Source organism: Petromyzon marinus, chromosome 48, assembly GCF_048934315.1.
Source record: "Petromyzon marinus isolate PM22_M1 ecotype Great Lakes invasive population chromosome 48, UKy_Petmar_22M1.pri1.0, whole genome shotgun sequence".
In the NCBI taxonomy this organism is placed as follows: domain Eukaryota; kingdom Metazoa; phylum Chordata; class Hyperoartia; order Petromyzontiformes; family Petromyzontidae; genus Petromyzon; species Petromyzon marinus.
In genome coordinates this window covers 8,071,210-8,091,193 of record NC_133714.1, presented here as the reverse complement: position 1 = coordinate 8,091,193, position 19,984 = coordinate 8,071,210, and the positions used below count along the sequence as shown (strand labels likewise).

At 50.8% G+C, this 19,984-nt stretch overlaps 1 protein-coding gene across 2 annotated transcripts in view; it reads right to left on the bottom strand.

The window, feature by feature from the left end:
• Window positions 1-18,360: 18,360 nt before the first annotated feature.
• Window positions 18,361-19,984, bottom strand: part of LOC116952693 (inter-alpha-trypsin inhibitor heavy chain H4-like) — a 34,004-nt gene continuing 32,380 nt past the window's right edge. For both annotated transcript variants that reach the window (XM_076074510.1, XM_032972279.2), the window contains one exon: window positions 18,361-19,063. In XM_076074510.1, the coding sequence (XP_075930625.1) occupies window positions 18,867-19,063 (197 nt within the window). In that variant the 3' untranslated portion in view covers window positions 18,361-18,866. The remainder of the gene's footprint in view (window positions 19,064-19,984) is intronic.

The following is a 19,984-nucleotide window of genomic DNA, read 5'->3' as shown; positions in this document are numbered from 1 at the left end:
GTGACTGGGTGTGAGGGTGAGTGAGTGAATGGGTGGGTGAGTGGAGTGCATTGGTGAGTACTGGATCATCAATCATCCTGAACGTGTGGGTGCGTAAGTGAATGAATGGGTGACTGCTGGATCATCAATCAACTAGTGACTGGGTGTGAGGGTGAGTGAATGCGTGGGTGAGTGGAGTGCATTGGTGAGTACTGGATCATCAATCATCCTGAATGTGTGAGTGAGTGAGTGGATGACTGCTGGATCATAAATCACTGAGTGACTGGGTGTAAGGGTGAGTGAGTGAATGAATGGGTGAGTGGAGTGCATTGGTGAGTACTGGATCATCAATCATCCTGAATGTGTGGGTGCGTAAGTGAATGAATGGGTGATTGCTGGATCATCAATCACTGAGTGACTGGGTGTGAGGGTGGGTGAGTGAATGGGTGCGTGAGTGGAGTGCATTGGTGAGTACTGGATCATCAATCACCCTGAATGTGTGGGTGAGTGAGTGAACGGGTGACTGCTGGATCACCAATCACTGAGTGACTGGGTGTGAGGGTGGGTGAGTGAATGGTTGGGTGAGTGGAGTGCATTGGTGAGTACTGGATCATCAATCACCCTGAATGTGTGAGTGAGTGAATGAATGGGTGAATGCTGGATCATCAATCACTGAGAGACTGGGTGTAAGGGTGAGTGAGTGAATGGGTGCGTGAGTGGAGTGCATTGGTGAGCACTGGATCATCAATCATCCTGAATGTGTGAGTGAATGGGTGACTGCTGGATCATCAATCACTGAGTGAATGGGTGTGAGGGTGAGTGAGAGAATGGGTGCGTGAGTGGAGTGCATTGGTGAGTACTGGATCATGAATCACCCTGAATGTGTGGGTGAGTGAATGAATGGGTGACTGCTGGATCATCAAGCACTGAGTGACTGGGTGTGAGGGTGAGTGTGTGAATGGGTGGTTGAGTGGAGTGCATTGGTGAGTACTGGATCATCAATCACCCTGAATGTGTGGGTGAGTGAGTGAATGGGTGACTGCTGGATCATCAATCACTGAGTGACTGGGTGTGAGGGTGAGTGAGTGAATGGGTGGGTGAGTGGAGTGCATTGGTGAGTACTGGATCATCAATCACCCTGAATGTGTGGGTGAGTGAGTGAATGGGTGACTGCTGGATCATCAATCACTGAGTGACTGGGTGTGAGGGTGAGTGAGTGAATGGGTGGGTGAGTGGAGTGCATTGGTGAGTACTGGATCATCAATCACCCTGAATGTGTGGGTGAGTGAATGAATGGGTGACTGCTGGATCATCAATCACTTAGTGACTTGGTGTGAGGGTGAGTGAATGGGTGCGTGAGTGGAGTGCATTGGTGAGTACTGGATCATCAATCACCCTGAATGTGAGTGAGTGAATGGGTGACTGCTGGATCATCAATCACTGAGTGACTGGGTGTGAGGGTGAATGAATGGGTGCGTGAGTGGAGTGCATTGGTGAGTACTGTATCATCAATCATCCTGAATGTGTGAGTGAGTGAATGGGTGACTGCTGGATCATCAATCACTGAGTGACTGGGTGTGAGGGTGAGTGAGAGAATGGGTGCGTGAGTGGAGTGCATTGGTGAGTACTGGATCATCAATCAGCCTGAATGTGTGGGTGAGTGAGTGAATGGGTGACTGCTGGATCATCAATCACTTAGTGACTGGGTGTGAGGGTGAGTGAATGGGTGCGTGAGTGGAGTGCATTGGTGAGTACTGGATCATCAATCACCCTGAATGTGTGGGTGAGTGAATGAATTGGTGACTGCTGGATTATCAATCACTGAGTGACTGGGTGTGAGGGTGAGTGAATGGGTGCGTGAGTGGAGTGCATTGGTGAGTACTGGATCATCAATCATCCTGAATGTGTGAGTGAATGGGTGACTGCTGGATCATCAATCACTGAGTGAATGGGTGTGAGGGTGAGTGAGAGAATGGGTGCGTGAGTGGAGTGCATTGGTGAGTACTGGATCATGAATCACCCTGAATGTGTGGGTGAGTGAATGAATGGGTGACTGCTGGATCATCAATCACTGAGTGACTGGGTGTGAGGGTGAGTGAATGGGTGCGTGAGTGGAGTGCATTGGTGAGTACTGGATCATAAATCACCCTGAATGTGTGGTTGAGTGAATGAATTGGTGACTGCTGGATCATCAATCACTGAGTGACTGGGTGTGAGGGTGAGTGAGTGAATGGTTGGGTGAGTGGAGTGCATTGGTGAGTACTGGATCATCAATCATCCTGAACGTGTGGGTGCGTAAGTGAATGAATGGGTGACTGCTGGATCATCAATCACTGAGTGACTGGGTGTGAGGGTGAGTGAGTGAATGGGTGGCTGAGTGGAGTGCATTGGTGAGTACTGGATCATCAATCACCCTGAATGTGTGGGTGAGTGAACGGGTGACTGCTGGATCATCAATCACTGAGTGACTGGGTGTGAGGGTGAGTGAGTGAATGGGTGGGTGAGTGGAGTGCATTGGTGAGTACTGGATCATCAATCACCCTGAATGTGTGGGTGAGTGAGTGAACGGGTGATTGCTGGATCATCAATCACCGAGTGACTGGGTGTGAGGGTGAGTGAGTGAATGGGTGGGTGAGTGGAGTGCATTGGTGAGTACTGGATCATCAATCATCCTGAACGTGTGGGTGCGTAAGTGAATGAATGGGTGACTGCTGGATCATCAATCAACTAGTGACTGGGTGTGAGGGTGAGTGAATGCGTGGGTGAGTGGAGTGCATTGGTGAGTACTGGATCATCAATCATCCTGAATGTGTGAGTGAGTGAGTGGATGACTGCTGGATCATAAATCACTGAGTGACTGGGTGTAAGGGTGAGTGAGTGAATGAATGGGTGAGTGGAGTGCATTGGTGAGTACTGGATCATCAATCATCCTGAATGTGTGGGTGCGTAAGTGAATGAATGGGTGATTGCTGGATCATCAATCACTGAGTGACTGGGTGTGAGGGTGGGTGAGTGAATGGGTGCGTGAGTGGAGTGCATTGGTGAGTACTGGATCATCAATCACCCTGAATGTGTGGGTGAGTGAGTGAACGGGTGACTGCTGGATCACCAATCACTGAGTGACTGGGTGTGAGGGTGGGTGAGTGAATGGTTGGGTGAGTGGAGTGCATTGGTGAGTACAGGATCATCAATCACCCTGAATGTGTGAGTGAGTGAATGAATGGGTGAATGCTGGATCATCAATCACTGAGAGACTGGGTGTAAGGGTGAGTGAGTGAATGGGTGCGTGAGTGGAGTGCATTGGTGAGCACTGGATCATCAATCATCCTGAATGTGTGAGTGAATGGGTGACTGCTGGATCATCAATCACTGAGTGAATGGGTGTGAGGGTGAGTGAGAGAATGGGTGCGTGAGTGGAGTGCATTGGTGAGTACTGGATCATGAATCACCCTGAATGTGTGGGTGAGTGAATGAATGGGTGACTGCTGGATCATCAATCACTGAGTGACTGGGTGTGAGGGTGAGTGAATGGGTGCGTGAGTGGAGTGCATTGTGAGTACTGGATCATAAATCACCCTGAATGTGTGGTTGAGTGAATGAATGGGTGACTGCTGGATCATCAATCACTGAGTGACTGGGTGTGAGGGTGAGTGAGTGAATGGTTGGGTGAGTGGAGTGCATTGGTGAGTACTGGATCATCAATCATCCTGAACGTGTGGGTGCGTAAGTGAATGAATGGGTGACTGCTGGATCATCAATCACTGAGTGACTGGGTGTGAGGGTGAGTGAGTGAATGGGTGGCTGAATGGAATGCATTGGTGAGTACTGGATCATCAATCACCCTGAATGTGTGGGTGAGTGAACGGGTGACTGCTGGATCATCAATCACTGAGTGACTGGGTGTGAGGGTGAGTGAGTGAATGGGTGGGTGAGTGGAGTGCATTGGTGAGTACTGGATCATCAATCGCCCTGAATGTGTGGGTGAGTGAATGAATGGGTGACTGCTGGATCATCAATCACCTAGTGACTGGGTGTGAGGGTGAGTGAATGGGTGGGTGAGTGGAGTGCATTGGTGAGTACTGGATCATCAATCATCCTGAATGTGTGAGTGAATGGGTGACTGCTGGATCATCAATCACTGAGTGACTGGGTGTGAGGGTGAGTGAATGGGTGCGTGAGTGGAGTGCATTGGTGAGTACTGGATCATCAATCACCCTGAATGTGTGGGCGAGTGAATGAATGGGTGACTGCTGTATCATCAATCACTGAGTGACTGGGTGTGAGGGTGAGTGAATGGGTGCGTGAGTGGAGTGCATTGGTGAGTACGGGATCATCAATCACCCTGAATGTGTGGGTGAATGAATGAATGGGTGACTGCTGGATCATCAATCACTGAGTGACTGGGTGTGAGGGTTAGTGAATGGGTGGGTGAGTGGAGTGCATTGGTGAGTACTGGATCATCAATCACCCTGAATGTGTGGGTGAGTGAATGCATGGGTGACTGCTGGATCATCAATCACTGAGTGACTGGGTGTGAGGGTGAGTGTGTGAATGGGTGGTTGAGTGGAGTGCATTGGTGAGTACTGGATCATCAATCACCCTGAATGTGTGGGTGAGTGAGTGAATGGGTGACTGCTGGATCATCAATCACTGAGTGACTGGGTGTGAGGGTGAGTGAGTGAATGGGTGGGTGAGTGGAGTGCATTGGTGAGTACTGGATCATCAATCACCCTGAATGTGTGGGTGAGTGAGTGAATGGGTGACTGCTGGATCATCAATCACTGAGTGACTGGGTGTGAGGGTGAGTGAGTGAATGGGTGGGTGAGTGGAGTGCATTGGTGAGTACTGGATCATCAATCACCCTGAATGTGTGGGTGAGTGAATGAATGGGTGACTGCTGGATCATCAATCACTTAGTGACTTGGTGTGAGGGTGAGTGAATGGGTGCGTGAGTGGAGTGCATTGGTGAGTACTGGATCATCAATCACCCTGAATGTGAGTGAGTGAATGGGTGACTGCTGGATCATCAATCACTGAGTGACTGGGTGTGAGGGTGAGTGAATGGGTGCGTGAGTGGAGTGCATTGGTGAGTACTGTATCATCAATCATCCTGAATGTGTGAGTGAGTGAATGGGTGACTGCTGGATCATCAATCACTGAGTGACTGGGTGTGAGGGTGAGTGAGAGAATGGGTGCGTGAGTGGAGTGCATTGGTGAGTACTGGATCATCAATCAGCCTGAATGTGTGGGTGAGTGAGTGAATGGGTGACTGCTGGATCATCAATCACTTAGTGACTGGGTGTGAGGGTGAGTGAATGGGTGCGTGAGTGGAGTGCATTGGTGAGTACTGGATCATCAATCACCCTGAATGTGTGGGTGAGTGAATGAATTGGTGACTGCTGGATTATCAATCACTGAGTGACTGGGTGTGAGGGTGAGTGAATGGGTGCGTGAGTGGAGTGCATTGGTGAGTACTGGATCATCAATCATCCTGAATGTGTGAGTGAATGGGTGACTGCTGGATCATCAATCACTGAGTGAATGGGTGTGAGGGTGAGTGAGAGAATGGGTGCGTGAGTGGAGTGCATTGGTGAGTACTGGATCATGAATCACCCTGAATGTGTGGGTGAGTGAATGAATGGGTGACTGCTGGATCATCAATCACTGAGTGACTGGGTGTGAGGGTGAGTGAATGGGTGCGTGAGTGGAGTGCATTGGTGAGTACTGGATCATAAATCACCCTGAATGTGTGGTTGAGTGAATGAATGGGTGACTGCTGGATCATCAATCACTGAGTGACTGGGTGTGAGGGTGAGTGAGTGAATGGTTGGGTGAGTGGAGTGCATTGGTGAGTACTGGATCATCAATCATCCTGAACGTGTGGGTGCGTAAGTGAATGAATGGGTGACTGCTGGATCATCAATCACTGAGTGACTGGGTGTGAGGGTGAGTGAGTGAATGGGTGGCTGAGTGGAGTGCATTGGTGAGTACTGGATCATCAATCACCCTGAATGTGTGGGTGAGTGAACGGGTGACTGCTGGATCATCAATCACTGAGTGACTGGGTGTGAGGGTGAGTGAGTGAATGGGTGGGTGAGTGGAGTGCATTGGTGAGTACTGGATCATCAATCACCCTGAATGTGTGGGTGAGTGAGTGAACGGGTGATTGCTGGATCATCAATCACCGAGTGACTGGGTGTGAGGGTGAGTGAGTGAATGGGTGGGTGAGTGGAGTGCATTGGTGAGTACTGGATCATCAATCATCCTGAACGTGTGGGTGCGTAAGTGAATGAATGGGTGACTGCTGGATCATCAATCAACTAGTGACTGGGTGTGAGGGTGAGTGAATGCGTGGGTGAGTGGAGTGCATTGGTGAGTACTGGATCATCAATCATCCTGAATGTGTGAGTGAGTGAGTGGATGACTGCTGGATCATAAATCACTGAGTGACTGGGTGTAAGGGTGAGTGAGTGAATGAATGGGTGAGTGGAGTGCATTGGTGAGTACTGGATCATCAATCATCCTGAATGTGTGGGTGCGTAAGTGAATGAATGGGTGATTGCTGGATCATCAATCACTGAGTGACTGGGTGTGAGGGTGGGTGAGTGAATGGGTGCGTGAGTGGAGTGCATTGGTGAGTACTGGATCATCAATCACCCTGAATGTGTGGGTGAGTGAGTGAACGGGTGACTGCTGGATCACCAATCACTGAGTGACTGGGTGTGAGGGTGGGTGAGTGAATGGTTGGGTGAGTGGAGTGCATTGGTGAGTACTGGATCATCAATCACCCTGAATGTGTGAGTGAGTGAATGAATGGGTGAATGCTGGATCATCAATCACTGAGAGACTGGGTGTAAGGGTGAGTGAGTGAATGGGTGCGTGAGTGGAGTGCATTGGTGAGCACTGGATCATCAATCATCCTGAATGTGTGAGTGAATGGGTGACTGCTGGATCATCAATCACTGAGTGAATGGGTGTGAGGGTGAGTGAGAGAATGGGTGCGTGAGTGGAGTGCATTGGTGAGTACTGGATCATGAATCACCCTGAATGTGTGGGTGAGTGAATGAATGGGTGACTGCTGGATCATCAATCACTGAGTGACTGGGTGTGAGGGTGAGTGAATGGGTGCGTGAGTGGAGTGCATTGTGAGTACTGGATCATAAATCACCCTGAATGTGTGGTTGAGTGAATGAATGGGTGACTGCTGGATCATCAATCACTGAGTGACTGGGTGTGAGGGTGAGTGAGTGAATGGTTGGGTGAGTGGAGTGCATTGGTGAGTACTGGATCATAAATCACCCTGAATGTGTGGTTGAGTGAATGAATGGGTGACTGCTGGATCATCAATCACTGAGTGACTGGGTGTGAGGGTGAGTGAGTGAATGGTTGGGTGAGTGGAGTGCATTGGTGAGTACTGGATCATCAATCATCCTGAACGTGTGGGTGCGTAAGTGAATGAATGGGTGACTGCTGGATCATCAATCACTGAGTGACTGGGTGTGAGGGTGAGTGAGTGAATGGGTGGCTGAGTGGAGTGCATTGGTGAGTACTGGATCATCAATCACCCTGAATGTGTGGGTGAGTGAACGGGTGACTGCTGGATCATCAATCACTGAGTGACTGGGTGTGAGGGTGAGTGAGTGAATGGGTGGGTGAGTGGAGTGCATTGGTGAGTACTGGATCATCAATCACCCTGAATGTGTGGGTGAGTGAGTGAACGGGTGATTGCTGGATCATCAATCACCGAGTGACTGGGTGTGAGGGTGAGTGAGTGAATGGGTGGGTGAGTGGAGTGCATTGGTGAGTACTGGATCATCAATCATCCTGAACGTGTGGGTGCGTAAGTGAATGAATGGGTGACTGCTGGATCATCAATCAACTAGTGACTGGGTGTGAGGGTGAGTGAATGCGTGGGTGAGTGGAGTGCATTGGTGAGTACTGGATCATCAATCATCCTGAATGTGTGAGTGAGTGAGTGGATGACTGCTGGATCATAAATCACTGAGTGACTGGGTGTAAGGGTGAGTGAGTGAATGAATGGGTGAGTGGAGTGCATTGGTGAGTACTGGATCATCAATCATCCTGAATGTGTGGGTGCGTAAGTGAATGAATGGGTGATTGCTGGATCATCAATCACTGAGTGACTGGGTGTGAGGGTGGGTGAGTGAATGGGTGCGTGAGTGGAGTGCATTGGTGAGTACTGGATCATCAATCACCCTGAATGTGTGGGTGAGTGAGTGAACGGGTGACTGCTGGATCACCAATCACTGAGTGACTGGGTGTGAGGGTGGGTGAGTGAATGGTTGGGTGAGTGGAGTGCATTGGTGAGTACTGGATCATCAATCACCCTGAATGTGTGAGTGAGTGAATGAATGGGTGAATGCTGGATCATCAATCACTGAGAGACTGGGTGTAAGGGTGAGTGAGTGAATGGGTGCGTGAGTGGAGTGCATTGGTGAGCACTGGATCATCAATCATCCTGAATGTGTGAGTGAATGGGTGACTGCTGGATCATCAATCACTGAGTGAATGGGTGTGAGGGTGAGTGAGAGAATGGGTGCGTGAGTGGAGTGCATTGGTGAGTACTGGATCATGAATCACCCTGAATGTGTGGGTGAGTGAATGAATGGGTGACTGCTGGATCATCAATCACTGAGTGACTGGGTGTGAGGGTGAGTGAATGGGTGCGTGAGTGGAGTGCATTGTGAGTACTGGATCATAAATCACCCTGAATGTGTGGTTGAGTGAATGAATGGGTGACTGCTGGATCATCAATCACTGAGTGACTGGGTGTGAGGGTGAGTGAGTGAATGGTTGGGTGAGTGGAGTGCATTGGTGAGTACTGGATCATCAATCATCCTGAACGTGTGGGTGCGTAAGTGAATGAATGGGTGACTGCTGGATCATCAATCACTGAGTGACTGGGTGTGAGGGTGAGTGAGTGAATGGGTGGCTGAATGGAATGCATTGGTGAGTACTGGATCATCAATCACCCTGAATGTGTGGGTGAGTGAACGGGTGACTGCTGGATCATCAATCACTGAGTGACTGGGTGTGAGGGTGAGTGAGTGAATGGGTGGGTGAGTGGAGTGCATTGGTGAGTACTGGATCATCAATCACCCTGAATGTGTGGGTGAGTGAGTGAACGGGTGACTGCTGGATCATCAATCACTGAGTGACTGGGTGTGAGGGTGAGTGAGTGAATGGGTGGGTGAGTGGAGTGCATTGGTGAGTACTGGATCATCAATCACCCTGAATGTGTGGGTGAGTGAGTGAACGGGTGACTGCTGGATCATCAATCACTGAGTGACTGGGTGTGAGGGTGAGTGAGTGAATGGGTGGGTGAGTGGAGTGCATTGGTGAGTACTGGATCATCAATCATCCTGAACGTGTGGGTGCGTAAGTGAATGAATGGGTGACTGCTGGATCATCAATCACTTAGTGACTGGGTGTCAGGGTGAGTGAGTGAATGGGTGGGTGAGTGGAGTGCATTGGTGAGTACTGGATCATCAATCACCCTGAATGTGTGGGTGAGTGAGTGAACGGGTGATTGCTGGATCATCAATCACCGAGTGACTGGGTGTGAGGGTGAGTGAGTGAATGGTTGGGTGAGTGGAGTGCATTGGTGAGTACTGGATCATCAATCATCCTGAACGTGTGGGTGCGTAAGTGAATGAATGGGTGACTGCTGGATCATCAATCACCTAGTGACTGGGTGTGAGGGTGAGTGAATGGGTGGGTGAGTGGAGTGCATTGGTGAGTACTGGATCATCAATCATCCTGAATGTGTGAGTGAGTGAGTGGATGACTGCTGGATCATAAATCACTGAGTGACTGGGTGTAAGGGTGAGTGAGTGAATGAATGGGTGAGTGGAGTGCATTGGTGAGTACTGGATCATCAATCATCCTGAATGTGTGGGTGCGTAAGTGAATGAATGGGTGATTGCTGGATCATCAATCACTGAGTGACTGGGTGTGAGGGTGGGTGAGTGAATGGGTGCGTGAGTGGAGTACATTGGTGAGTACTGGATCATCAATCACCCTGAATGTGTGGGTGAGTGAGTGAACGGGTGACTGCTGGATCACCAATCACTGAGTGACTGGGTGTGAGGGTGGGTGAGTGAATGGTTGGGTGAGTGGAGTGCATTGGTGAGTACTGGATCATCAATCACCCTGAATGTGTGAGTGAGTGAATGAATGGGTGAATGCTGGATCATCAATCACTGAGAGACTGGGTGTAAGGGTGAGTGAGTGAATGGGTGCGTGAGTGGAGTGCATTGGTGAGCACTGGATCATCAATCACCCTGAATGTGTGGGTGAATGGGTGAACGGGTGACTGCTGGATCACCAATCACTGAGTGACTGGGTGTGAGGGTGAGTGAGTGAATGGTTGGGTGAGTGGAATGAATCGTTGACTGCTGGATCATCAATCACCCTGAATGTGTGGGTCAGTGAGTGAACGGGTGACTGCTGGATCACCAATCACTGAGTGACTGGGTGTGAGGGTGGGTGAGTGAAAGGTTGGCTGAGTGGAGTGAATCTTTGACTGCTGGATCATCAATCACCCTGAATGTGTGGGTCAGTGAGTGAACGGGTGACTGCTGGATCACCAATCACTGAGTGACTGGGTGTGAGGGTGAGTGAGTGAATGGTTGGGTGAGTGGAGTGAATCGTTGACTGCTGGATCATCAATCACCCTGAATGTGTGGGTGAGTGAGTGAACTGGTGACTGCTGGATCACCAATCACTGAGTGACTGGGTGTGAGGGTGGGTGAGTGAATGGTTGGCTGAGTGGAGTGAATCGTTGACTGCTGGATCATCAATTACCCTGAATGTGTGGGTGAGTGAGTGAACGGGTGACTGCTGGATCACCAATCACTGAGTGACTGGGTGTGAGGGTGGGTGAGTGAAAGGTTGGCTGAGTGGAGTGAATCTTTGACTGCTGGATCATCAATCACCCTGAATGTGTGGGTCAGTGAGTGAACGGGTGACTGCTGGATCACCAATCACTGAGTGACTGGGTGTGAGGGTGAGTGAGTGAATGGTTGGGTGAGTGGAGTGAATCGTTGACTGCTGGATCATCAATCACCCTGAATGTGTGGGTGAGTGAGTGAACTGGTGACTGCTGGATCACCAATCACTGAGTGACTGGGTGTGAGGGTGGGTGAGTGAATGGTTGGCTGAGTGGAGTGAATCGTTGACTGCTGGATCATCAATCACCCTGAATGTGTGGGTGAGTGAGTGAACTGGTGACTGCTGGATCACCAATCACTGAGTGACTGGGTGTGAGGGTGGGTGAGTGAATGGTTGGCTGAGTGGAGTGAATCGTTGACTGCTGGATCATCAATCACCCTGAATGTGTGGGTGAGTAAGTGAACGGGTGACTGCTGGATCACCAATCACTGAGTGACTGGGTGTGAGGGTGGGTGAGTGAAAGGTTGGCTGAGTGGAGTGAATCTTTGACTGCTGGATCATCAATCACCCTGAATGTGTGGGTCAGTGAGTGAACGGGTGACTGCTGGATCACCAATCACTGAGTGACTGGGTGTGAGGGTGAGTGAGTGAATGGTTGGGTGAGTGGAGTGAATCGTTGACTGCTGGATCATCAATCACCCTGAATGTGTGGGTGAGTGAGTGAACTGGTGACTGCTGGATCACCAATCACTGAGTGACTGGGTGTGAGGGTGGGTGAGTGAATGGTTGGGTGAGTGGAGTGAATCGTTGACTGCTGGATCATCAATCACCCTGAATGTGTGGGTGAGTGAGTGAACTGGTGACTGCTGGATCACCAATCACTGAGTGACTGGGTGTGAGGGTGAGTGAGTGAATGGTTGGGTGAGTGGAGTGAATCGTTGACTGCTGGATCATCAATCACCCTGAATGTGTGGGTGAGTGAGTGAACGGGTGATTGCTGGATCATCAATCACCGAGTGACTGGGTGTGAGGGTGAGTGAGTGAATGGGTGGGTGAGTGGAGTGCATTGGTGAGTACTGGATCATCAATCATCCTGAACGTGTGGGTGCGTAAGTGAATGAATGGGTGACTGCTGGATCATCAATCAACTAGTGACTGGGTGTGAGGGTGAGTGAATGCGTGGGTGAGTGGAGTGCATTGGTGAGTACTGGATCATCAATCATCCTGAATGTGTGAGTGAGTGAGTGGATGACTGCTGGATCATAAATCACTGAGTGACTGGGTGTAAGGGTGAGTGAGTGAATGAATGGGTGAGTGGAGTGCATTGGTGAGTACTGGATCATCAATCATCCTGAATGTGTGGGTGCGTAAGTGAATGAATGGGTGATTGCTGGATCATCAATCACTGAGTGACTGGGTGTGAGGGTGGGTGAGTGAATGGGTGCGTGAGTGGAGTGCATTGGTGAGTACTGGATCATCAATCACCCTGAATGTGTGGGTGAGTGAGTGAACGGGTGACTGCTGGATCACCAATCACTGAGTGACTGGGTGTGAGGGTGGGTGAGTGAATGGTTGGGTGAGTGGAGTGCATTGGTGAGTACTGGATCATCAATCACCCTGAATGTGTGAGTGAGTGAATGAATGGGTGAATGCTGGATCATCAATCACTGAGAGACTGGGTGTAAGGGTGAGTGAGTGAATGGGTGCGTGAGTGGAGTGCATTGGTGAGCACTGGATCATCAATCATCCTGAATGTGTGAGTGAATGGGTGACTGCTGGATCATCAATCACTGAGTGAATGGGTGTGAGGGTGAGTGAGAGAATGGGTGCGTGAGTGGAGTGCATTGGTGAGTACTGGATCATGAATCACCCTGAATGTGTGGGTGAGTGAATGAATGGGTGACTGCTGGATCATCAATCACTGAGTGACTGGGTGTGAGGGTGAGTGAATGGGTGCGTGAGTGGAGTGCATTGTGAGTACTGGATCATAAATCACCCTGAATGTGTGGTTGAGTGAATGAATGGGTGACTGCTGGATCATCAATCACTGAGTGACTGGGTGTGAGGGTGAGTGAGTGAATGGTTGGGTGAGTGGAGTGCATTGGTGAGTACTGGATCATCAATCATCCTGAACGTGTGGGTGCGTAAGTGAATGAATGGGTGACTGCTGGATCATCAATCACTGAGTGACTGGGTGTGAGGGTGAGTGAGTGAATGGGTGGCTGAATGGAATGCATTGGTGAGTACTGGATCATCAATCACCCTGAATGTGTGGGTGAGTGAACGGGTGACTGCTGGATCATCAATCACTGAGTGACTGGGTGTGAGGGTGAGTGAGTGAATGGGTGGGTGAGTGGAGTGCATTGGTGAGTACTGGATCATCAATCACCCTGAATGTGTGGGTGAGTGAGTGAACGGGTGACTGCTGGATCATCAATCACTGAGTGACTGGGTGTGAGGGTGAGTGAGTGAATGGGTGGGTGAGTGGAGTGCATTGGTGAGTACTGGATCATCAATCACCCTGAATGTGTGGGTGAGTGAGTGAACGGGTGACTGCTGGATCATCAATCACTGAGTGACTGGGTGTGAGGGTGAGTGAGTGAATGGGTGGGTGAGTGGAGTGCATTGGTGAGTACTGGATCATCAATCATCCTGAACGTGTGGGTGCGTAAGTGAATGAATGGGTGACTGCTGGATCATCAATCACTTAGTGACTGGGTGTCAGGGTGAGTGAGTGAATGGGTGGGTGAGTGGAGTGCATTGGTGAGTACTGGATCATCAATCACCCTGAATGTGTGGGTGAGTGAGTGAACGGGTGATTGCTGGATCATCAATCACCGAGTGACTGGGTGTGAGGGTGAGTGAGTGAATGGTTGGGTGAGTGGAGTGCATTGGTGAGTACTGGATCATCAATCATCCTGAACGTGTGGGTGCGTAAGTGAATGAATGGGTGACTGCTGGATCATCAATCACCTAGTGACTGGGTGTGAGGGTGAGTGAATGGGTGGGTGAGTGGAGTGCATTGGTGAGTACTGGATCATCAATCATCCTGAATGTGTGAGTGAGTGAGTGGATGACTGCTGGATCATAAATCACTGAGTGACTGGGTGTAAGGGTGAGTGAGTGAATGAATGGGTGAGTGGAGTGCATTGGTGAGTACTGGATCATCAATCATCCTGAATGTGTGGGTGCGTAAGTGAATGAATGGGTGATTGCTGGATCATCAATCACTGAGTGACTGGGTGTGAGGGTGGGTGAGTGAATGGGTGCGTGAGTGGAGTACATTGGTGAGTACTGGATCATCAATCACCCTGAATGTGTGGGTGAGTGAGTGAACGGGTGACTGCTGGATCACCAATCACTGAGTGACTGGGTGTGAGGGTGGGTGAGTGAATGGTTGGGTGAGTGGAGTGCATTGGTGAGTACTGGATCATCAATCACCCTGAATGTGTGAGTGAGTGAATGAATGGGTGAATGCTGGATCATCAATCACTGAGAGACTGGGTGTAAGGGTGAGTGAGTGAATGGTTGGGTGAGTGGAGTGCATTGGTGAGTACTGGATCATCAATCATCCTGAACGTGTGGGTGCGTAAGTGAATGAATGGGTGACTGCTGGATCATCAATCACCTAGTGACTGGGTGTGAGGGTGAGTGAATGGGTGGGTGAGTGGAGTGCATTGGTGAGTACTGGATCATCAATCACCCTGAATGTGTGAGTGAGTGAATGAATGGGTGAATGCTGGATCATCAATCACTGAGAGACTGGGTGTAAGGGTGAGTGAGTGAATGGGTGCGTGAGTGGAGTGCATTGGTGAGCACTGGATCATCAATCACCCTGAATGTGTGGGTGAATGGGTGAACGGGTGACTGCTGGATCACCAATCACTGAGTGACTGGGTGTGAGGGTGAGTGAGTGAATGGTTGGGTGAGTGGAATGAATCGTTGACTGCTGGATCATCAATCACCCTGAATGTGTGGGTCAGTGAGTGAACGGGTGACTGCTGGATCACCAATCACTGAGTGACTGGGTGTGAGGGTGGGTGAGTGAAAGGTTGGCTGAGTGGAGTGAATCTTTGACTGCTGGATCATCAATCACCCTGAATGTGTGGGTCAGTGAGTGAACGGGTGACTGCTGGATCACCAATCACTGAGTGACTGGGTGTGAGGGTGAGTGAGTGAATGGTTGGGTGAGTGGAGTGAATCGTTGACTGCTGGATCATCAATCACCCTGAATGTGTGGGTGAGTGAGTGAACTGGTGACTGCTGGATCACCAATCACTGAGTGACTGGGTGTGAGGGTGGGTGAGTGAATGGTTGGCTGAGTGGAGTGAATCGTTGACTGCTGGATCATCAATTACCCTGAATGTGTGGGTGAGTGAGTGAACGGGTGACTGCTGGATCACCAATCACTGAGTGACTGGGTGTGAGGGTGGGTGAGTGAAAGGTTGGCTGAGTGGAGTGAATCTTTGACTGCTGGATCATCAATCACCCTGAATGTGTGGGTCAGTGAGTGAACGGGTGACTGCTGGATCACCAATCACTGAGTGACTGGGTGTGAGGGTGAGTGAGTGAATGGTTGGGTGAGTGGAGTGAATCGTTGACTGCTGGATCATCAATCACCCTGAATGTGTGGGTGAGTGAGTGAACTGGTGACTGCTGGATCACCAATCACTGAGTGACTGGGTGTGAGGGTGGGTGAGTGAATGGTTGGCTGAGTGGAGTGAATCGTTGACTGCTGGATCATCAATCACCCTGAATGTGTGGGTGAGTGAGTGAACTGGTGACTGCTGGATCACCAATCACTGAGTGACTGGGTGTGAGGGTGGGTGAGTGAATGGTTGGCTGAGTGGAGTGAATCGTTGACTGCTGGATCATCAATCACCCTGAATGTGTGGGTGAGTAAGTGAACGGGTGACTGCTGGATCACCAATCACTGAGTGACTGGGTGTGAGGGTGGGTGAGTGAAAGGTTGGCTGAGTGGAGTGAATCTTTGACTGCTGGATCATCAATCACCCTGAATGTGTGGGTCAGTGAGTGAACGGGTGACTGCTGGATCACCAATCACTGAGTGACTGGGTGTGAGGGTGAGTGAGTGAATGGTTGGGTGAGTGGAGTGAATCGTTGACTGCTGGATCATCAATCACCCTGAATGTGTGGGTGAGTGAGTGAACTGGTGACTGCTGGATCACCAATCACTGAGTGACTGGGTGTGAGGGTGGGTGAGTGAATGGTTGGGTGAGTGGAGTGAATCGTTGACTGCTGGATCATCAATCACCCTGAATGTGTGGGTGAGTGAGTGAACTGGTGACTGCTGGATCACCAATCACTGAGTGACTGGGTGTGAGGGTGAGTGAGTGAATGGTTGGGTGAGTGGAGTGAATCGTTGACTGCTGGATCATCAATCACCCTGAATGTGTGGGTGAGTGAGTGAACTGGTGACTGCTGGATCACCAATCACTGAGTGACTGGGTGTGAGGGTGGGTGAGTGAATGGTTGGCTGAGTGGAGTGAATCGTTGACTGCTGGATCATCAATCACCCCGACTGCTGCTTCACTCAGAACCAAGTGCTGTGAGGTTCAGAACCGAGTGCCACCACCCCACACGTAACAGCAGCAGGCTCCCAACCATAACGAGGGAACGATGGAGCTATAAGAAACCATTTTAGATGTTCGATCTTGCACAACTATTGTCAAAACATCTTCCTTGAGATTCAAGTCAGGAATCGGGTTCTCATTCTGGCTCGCGTTTTTTGCCTCTTGTTTGTAAAGTTGTGTCCACTCCCAGAGCCTCGATGTAACTTTTTAATGACTCTTGAACAGGCGATTCTCTCTCACACGTTCAGATACCTGCATCACGACCACAATGATCAATTTCAATTGATGGCAAAGCAATGCATCGTTGCAAAACCTATTCTCTTGAACGCACGAGAGTTTACCACCACCACCACCACCACCCTGCCCCCAATATTTAAATTCCAGCTCATCGTATCTTTCTCCGCTTTGGGGTAATTTCCACACCAAATGAACCAGCTTTCGGTGAAATTTGGCGGACCACTTTTGCATTTGGCAAAGAATTGCTTCCACCCAAGGTTTAGGTAAATGTGACCGCCCCTTTCGCAGATATAGGTCATCGAGATTTGACCCTTGGCAACCGGTCCAGTCACTGGTGCCTTCGCTAATAGTTTATGTAGAAAGGCGAGTACAGTCCGCGTGTTTTCATGACGCGAATTGGATACATAACGCGATGATGAATGTACGAGGAAAAACTCATGGTTTTTTATGACGCGCATATGAATTGGACACAATGGAACTGCGTCGCAGCGCGAGTAGGAACGAGCGGTCGTACGGCTGCCTCGGCGTAGCCTCGTCGCGCAGGGCGTTGGGGATGCTGCTGGATGCTTATGGACGCTACCCACGCGCCTCGGTCTTTGTTCGGCCTGTGTCACGCATACCGCGTGCTATCGCGGGCTGCGCTTTGCCCCCTATATTATTTATTATCACGCCGTTTTTTTTTCCATAACTTGGTTGTTCTTCAGGAAGGCAACTACTCCCGCGTTATAGGAGAACACACTGCATGTTGTCCTTTAAAGCTCGAACAAGGGATCTATCTGTTTAGTTCCATGGGCGAGGGGGGAGGGGGAACTGAGTGATATGACGAAAAATGGGTCTCCATTATATTTGACCTTGCCCAGGTGGGTGTCAACTTGGATTTTCTGCAAAATGTCACGTGCTGCAGCCACGATACTTCCGATTAGCGCGGTTGGCTACGCACGGCGCGAAAGACGTTCAACATACACAGGTGCATACATGCGTACAACAACCACTGCAAGTCAGTGAATTCCCGCCGCACCACGTGCTCTCTCCATGACCCCCCCCCCACTTTTATACTCCGAGCCGCCCCTCCCTTTCTTTTAGAACCTTCTGGAATGTCCTCTTGTTGTGCCCCACCTCTTCCTCCTCTTCTCACCAATCACTTTTCTCTCTTACCTAACCGCCCCCAACGGTCTTACACCTCGTCATCCCATCTTACCGCGTTCTACCCCCCCCCCCCTACCCACCCACCCAGCCCGCCGTCCCCAAGTTGAACCTCCCGACCAATCCCACGTCCAGTTCCGCGGCAGCTGTGGCCGCCAGCCGCTCGTTTTTTTGTTATTATATCGATCGCCCGCAGGTGCCCTGACGTGACGCGCACGGACGCTTGAAAGCGTCGCCAAACGCCAAACGTTTGGGAGTTGCGAGCCGTCTTTCGTCACGCGGCATCGGGTGGAACGCCACGATTCGGGATGACCGCACAGTTTCCACCGCTGTTGCAGAGGTTCGTGGTTCGAACCTTATAGCCGCCCTGGTTAATACCGCGGGTGTATTAAAACTGTTTTAACTTTTTATTTTTTATGTTGCCAGGCCCACTGAGCTACGCAGTTCTTTTTCGGAAGTGACTTGGCCACAAATGACAGCTCATCGAAGTGGCTTGTCATCACGCGTACATTTATTGCGTCCAAATACTCTAAAACACGCGATGTTGATTCGAAATGTGGAGGGGGGAAAACCCGGAGGACCTGGAGAAAAAGCCACACGGCCACGGGGAGAGAGAGAGAGACACGCAAACTCCAAATATACAGCAGGCGTCAGCGTCGTGATCGAACCCACCGCTTCCTGTATACCAGGCGAGGTAGTTAACACCTCGCCGCCGGCAGCGCCTGTTATTAATCATTTAGCCTCGCGTGGTTTGTGTTCATGGTGGATGCGAATTGTGGGCGACACGGCCCACGAAACCAGAAAAAAATTTCAACGATTAGGAACAAACAAAAAAACCCCACGGAAATCGTCGATCCGTGAGACGTAGCCGGGACCCCTCCTATAATGAACGAGCGCCCGTGACTCGGCGACGACAAGTGAGCAGTGATGACGGTGGCCGGGCGAAATCGTCGGGGGGGAAATTCTCTTCGCTCCCGACGTGGCGACCGACGCGAGAGCCTAGGCGCCCAGCAGCGCGAAGTCGGTCTGCAGGCACTCCGACGGTGACTCCGAGGTCGCGGGCTCCAGGTCCTTCCTCAGGACGCTCAGCGTGCGCGAGCCGATGGAGATGGACGGGGCCAGGTGTGTGCTCAGCCCGGGGTACGCGGCAATGTGGGGAGGAGGAAGCAGCCTCACGTTCTGGTGCAGAAGCACGCCTGGGATGGGGGGGGGGGGTAGAGAGAGAGCTTGACATCTCAACAATGTTGAGTAAGGGGCAAAGAGATCTCGGCAAGAAGACGCCCCGACCGTAGCCGTGGTCGTTTCATCTCCGGACGTTTCGACAGCCAATCCTGGCACACCCCTTCAACCCCTGTCGGGTTCCGCACACGCCAGTTCCCTTGGCTTAGCCGTGTTCAGGAGGTCTGAATGATGGGCACGCAGTCCCCTCCTGCAGCACAGCCACTCGGACCGCCTTTATATCGGCATGGGGTTCTAACGTCTCCCCACGATCCCTCGTCGCCCGTCGCGACCGCTCTCCGATTGGGTGCGTCTCGAGTTCTCTTGAGGTCCTCCTCGTGAGTGCACGAAGGCCGCCTTTAAACTGGGATGGCGATGCAGCAGAGAGTCGCAATCCCAAATCCCCACGAGGAACGTCTTGAGACGCCAAGGTGGTGAGATGTTAACTACCTCGCCTGGCATACAAATAGGGGGTTTGATCCCGACCGTGACGCCTGTTGTATATCTGGAGTTTGCCTGTGTCTCTCCCCGTGGATGTGTGAATCTTTCTCCGGGTCCTCCGGTTTTTCCCTCCGCATTTAGAATCAACATCACGCGATTAAGAGTATTTGGCTGCTGTAAACTTCCACGTGACAATAAGCCGCTCCTCCGTTGAGCAATCATTTGTCATAGTCAGGTCGCTTCTGAAAAATAGCTGTGCAGCTCAGTGGGGCCTTACCCAGTCAAATAAAATAGCATAGTTCAGTTTCATCGTTTAGGAGCGAGAGACGCCCAGGGAATTGTCGCGACGGTCTGCGATGTCTCGCATTTCGGACGAGGGGAAATTCGAGAATTTTTTTTGAAGGGCGCTGATACGGAGCTGGGAGCTGCCACGGCGGTGTAAGGGTTGCCACACCGGA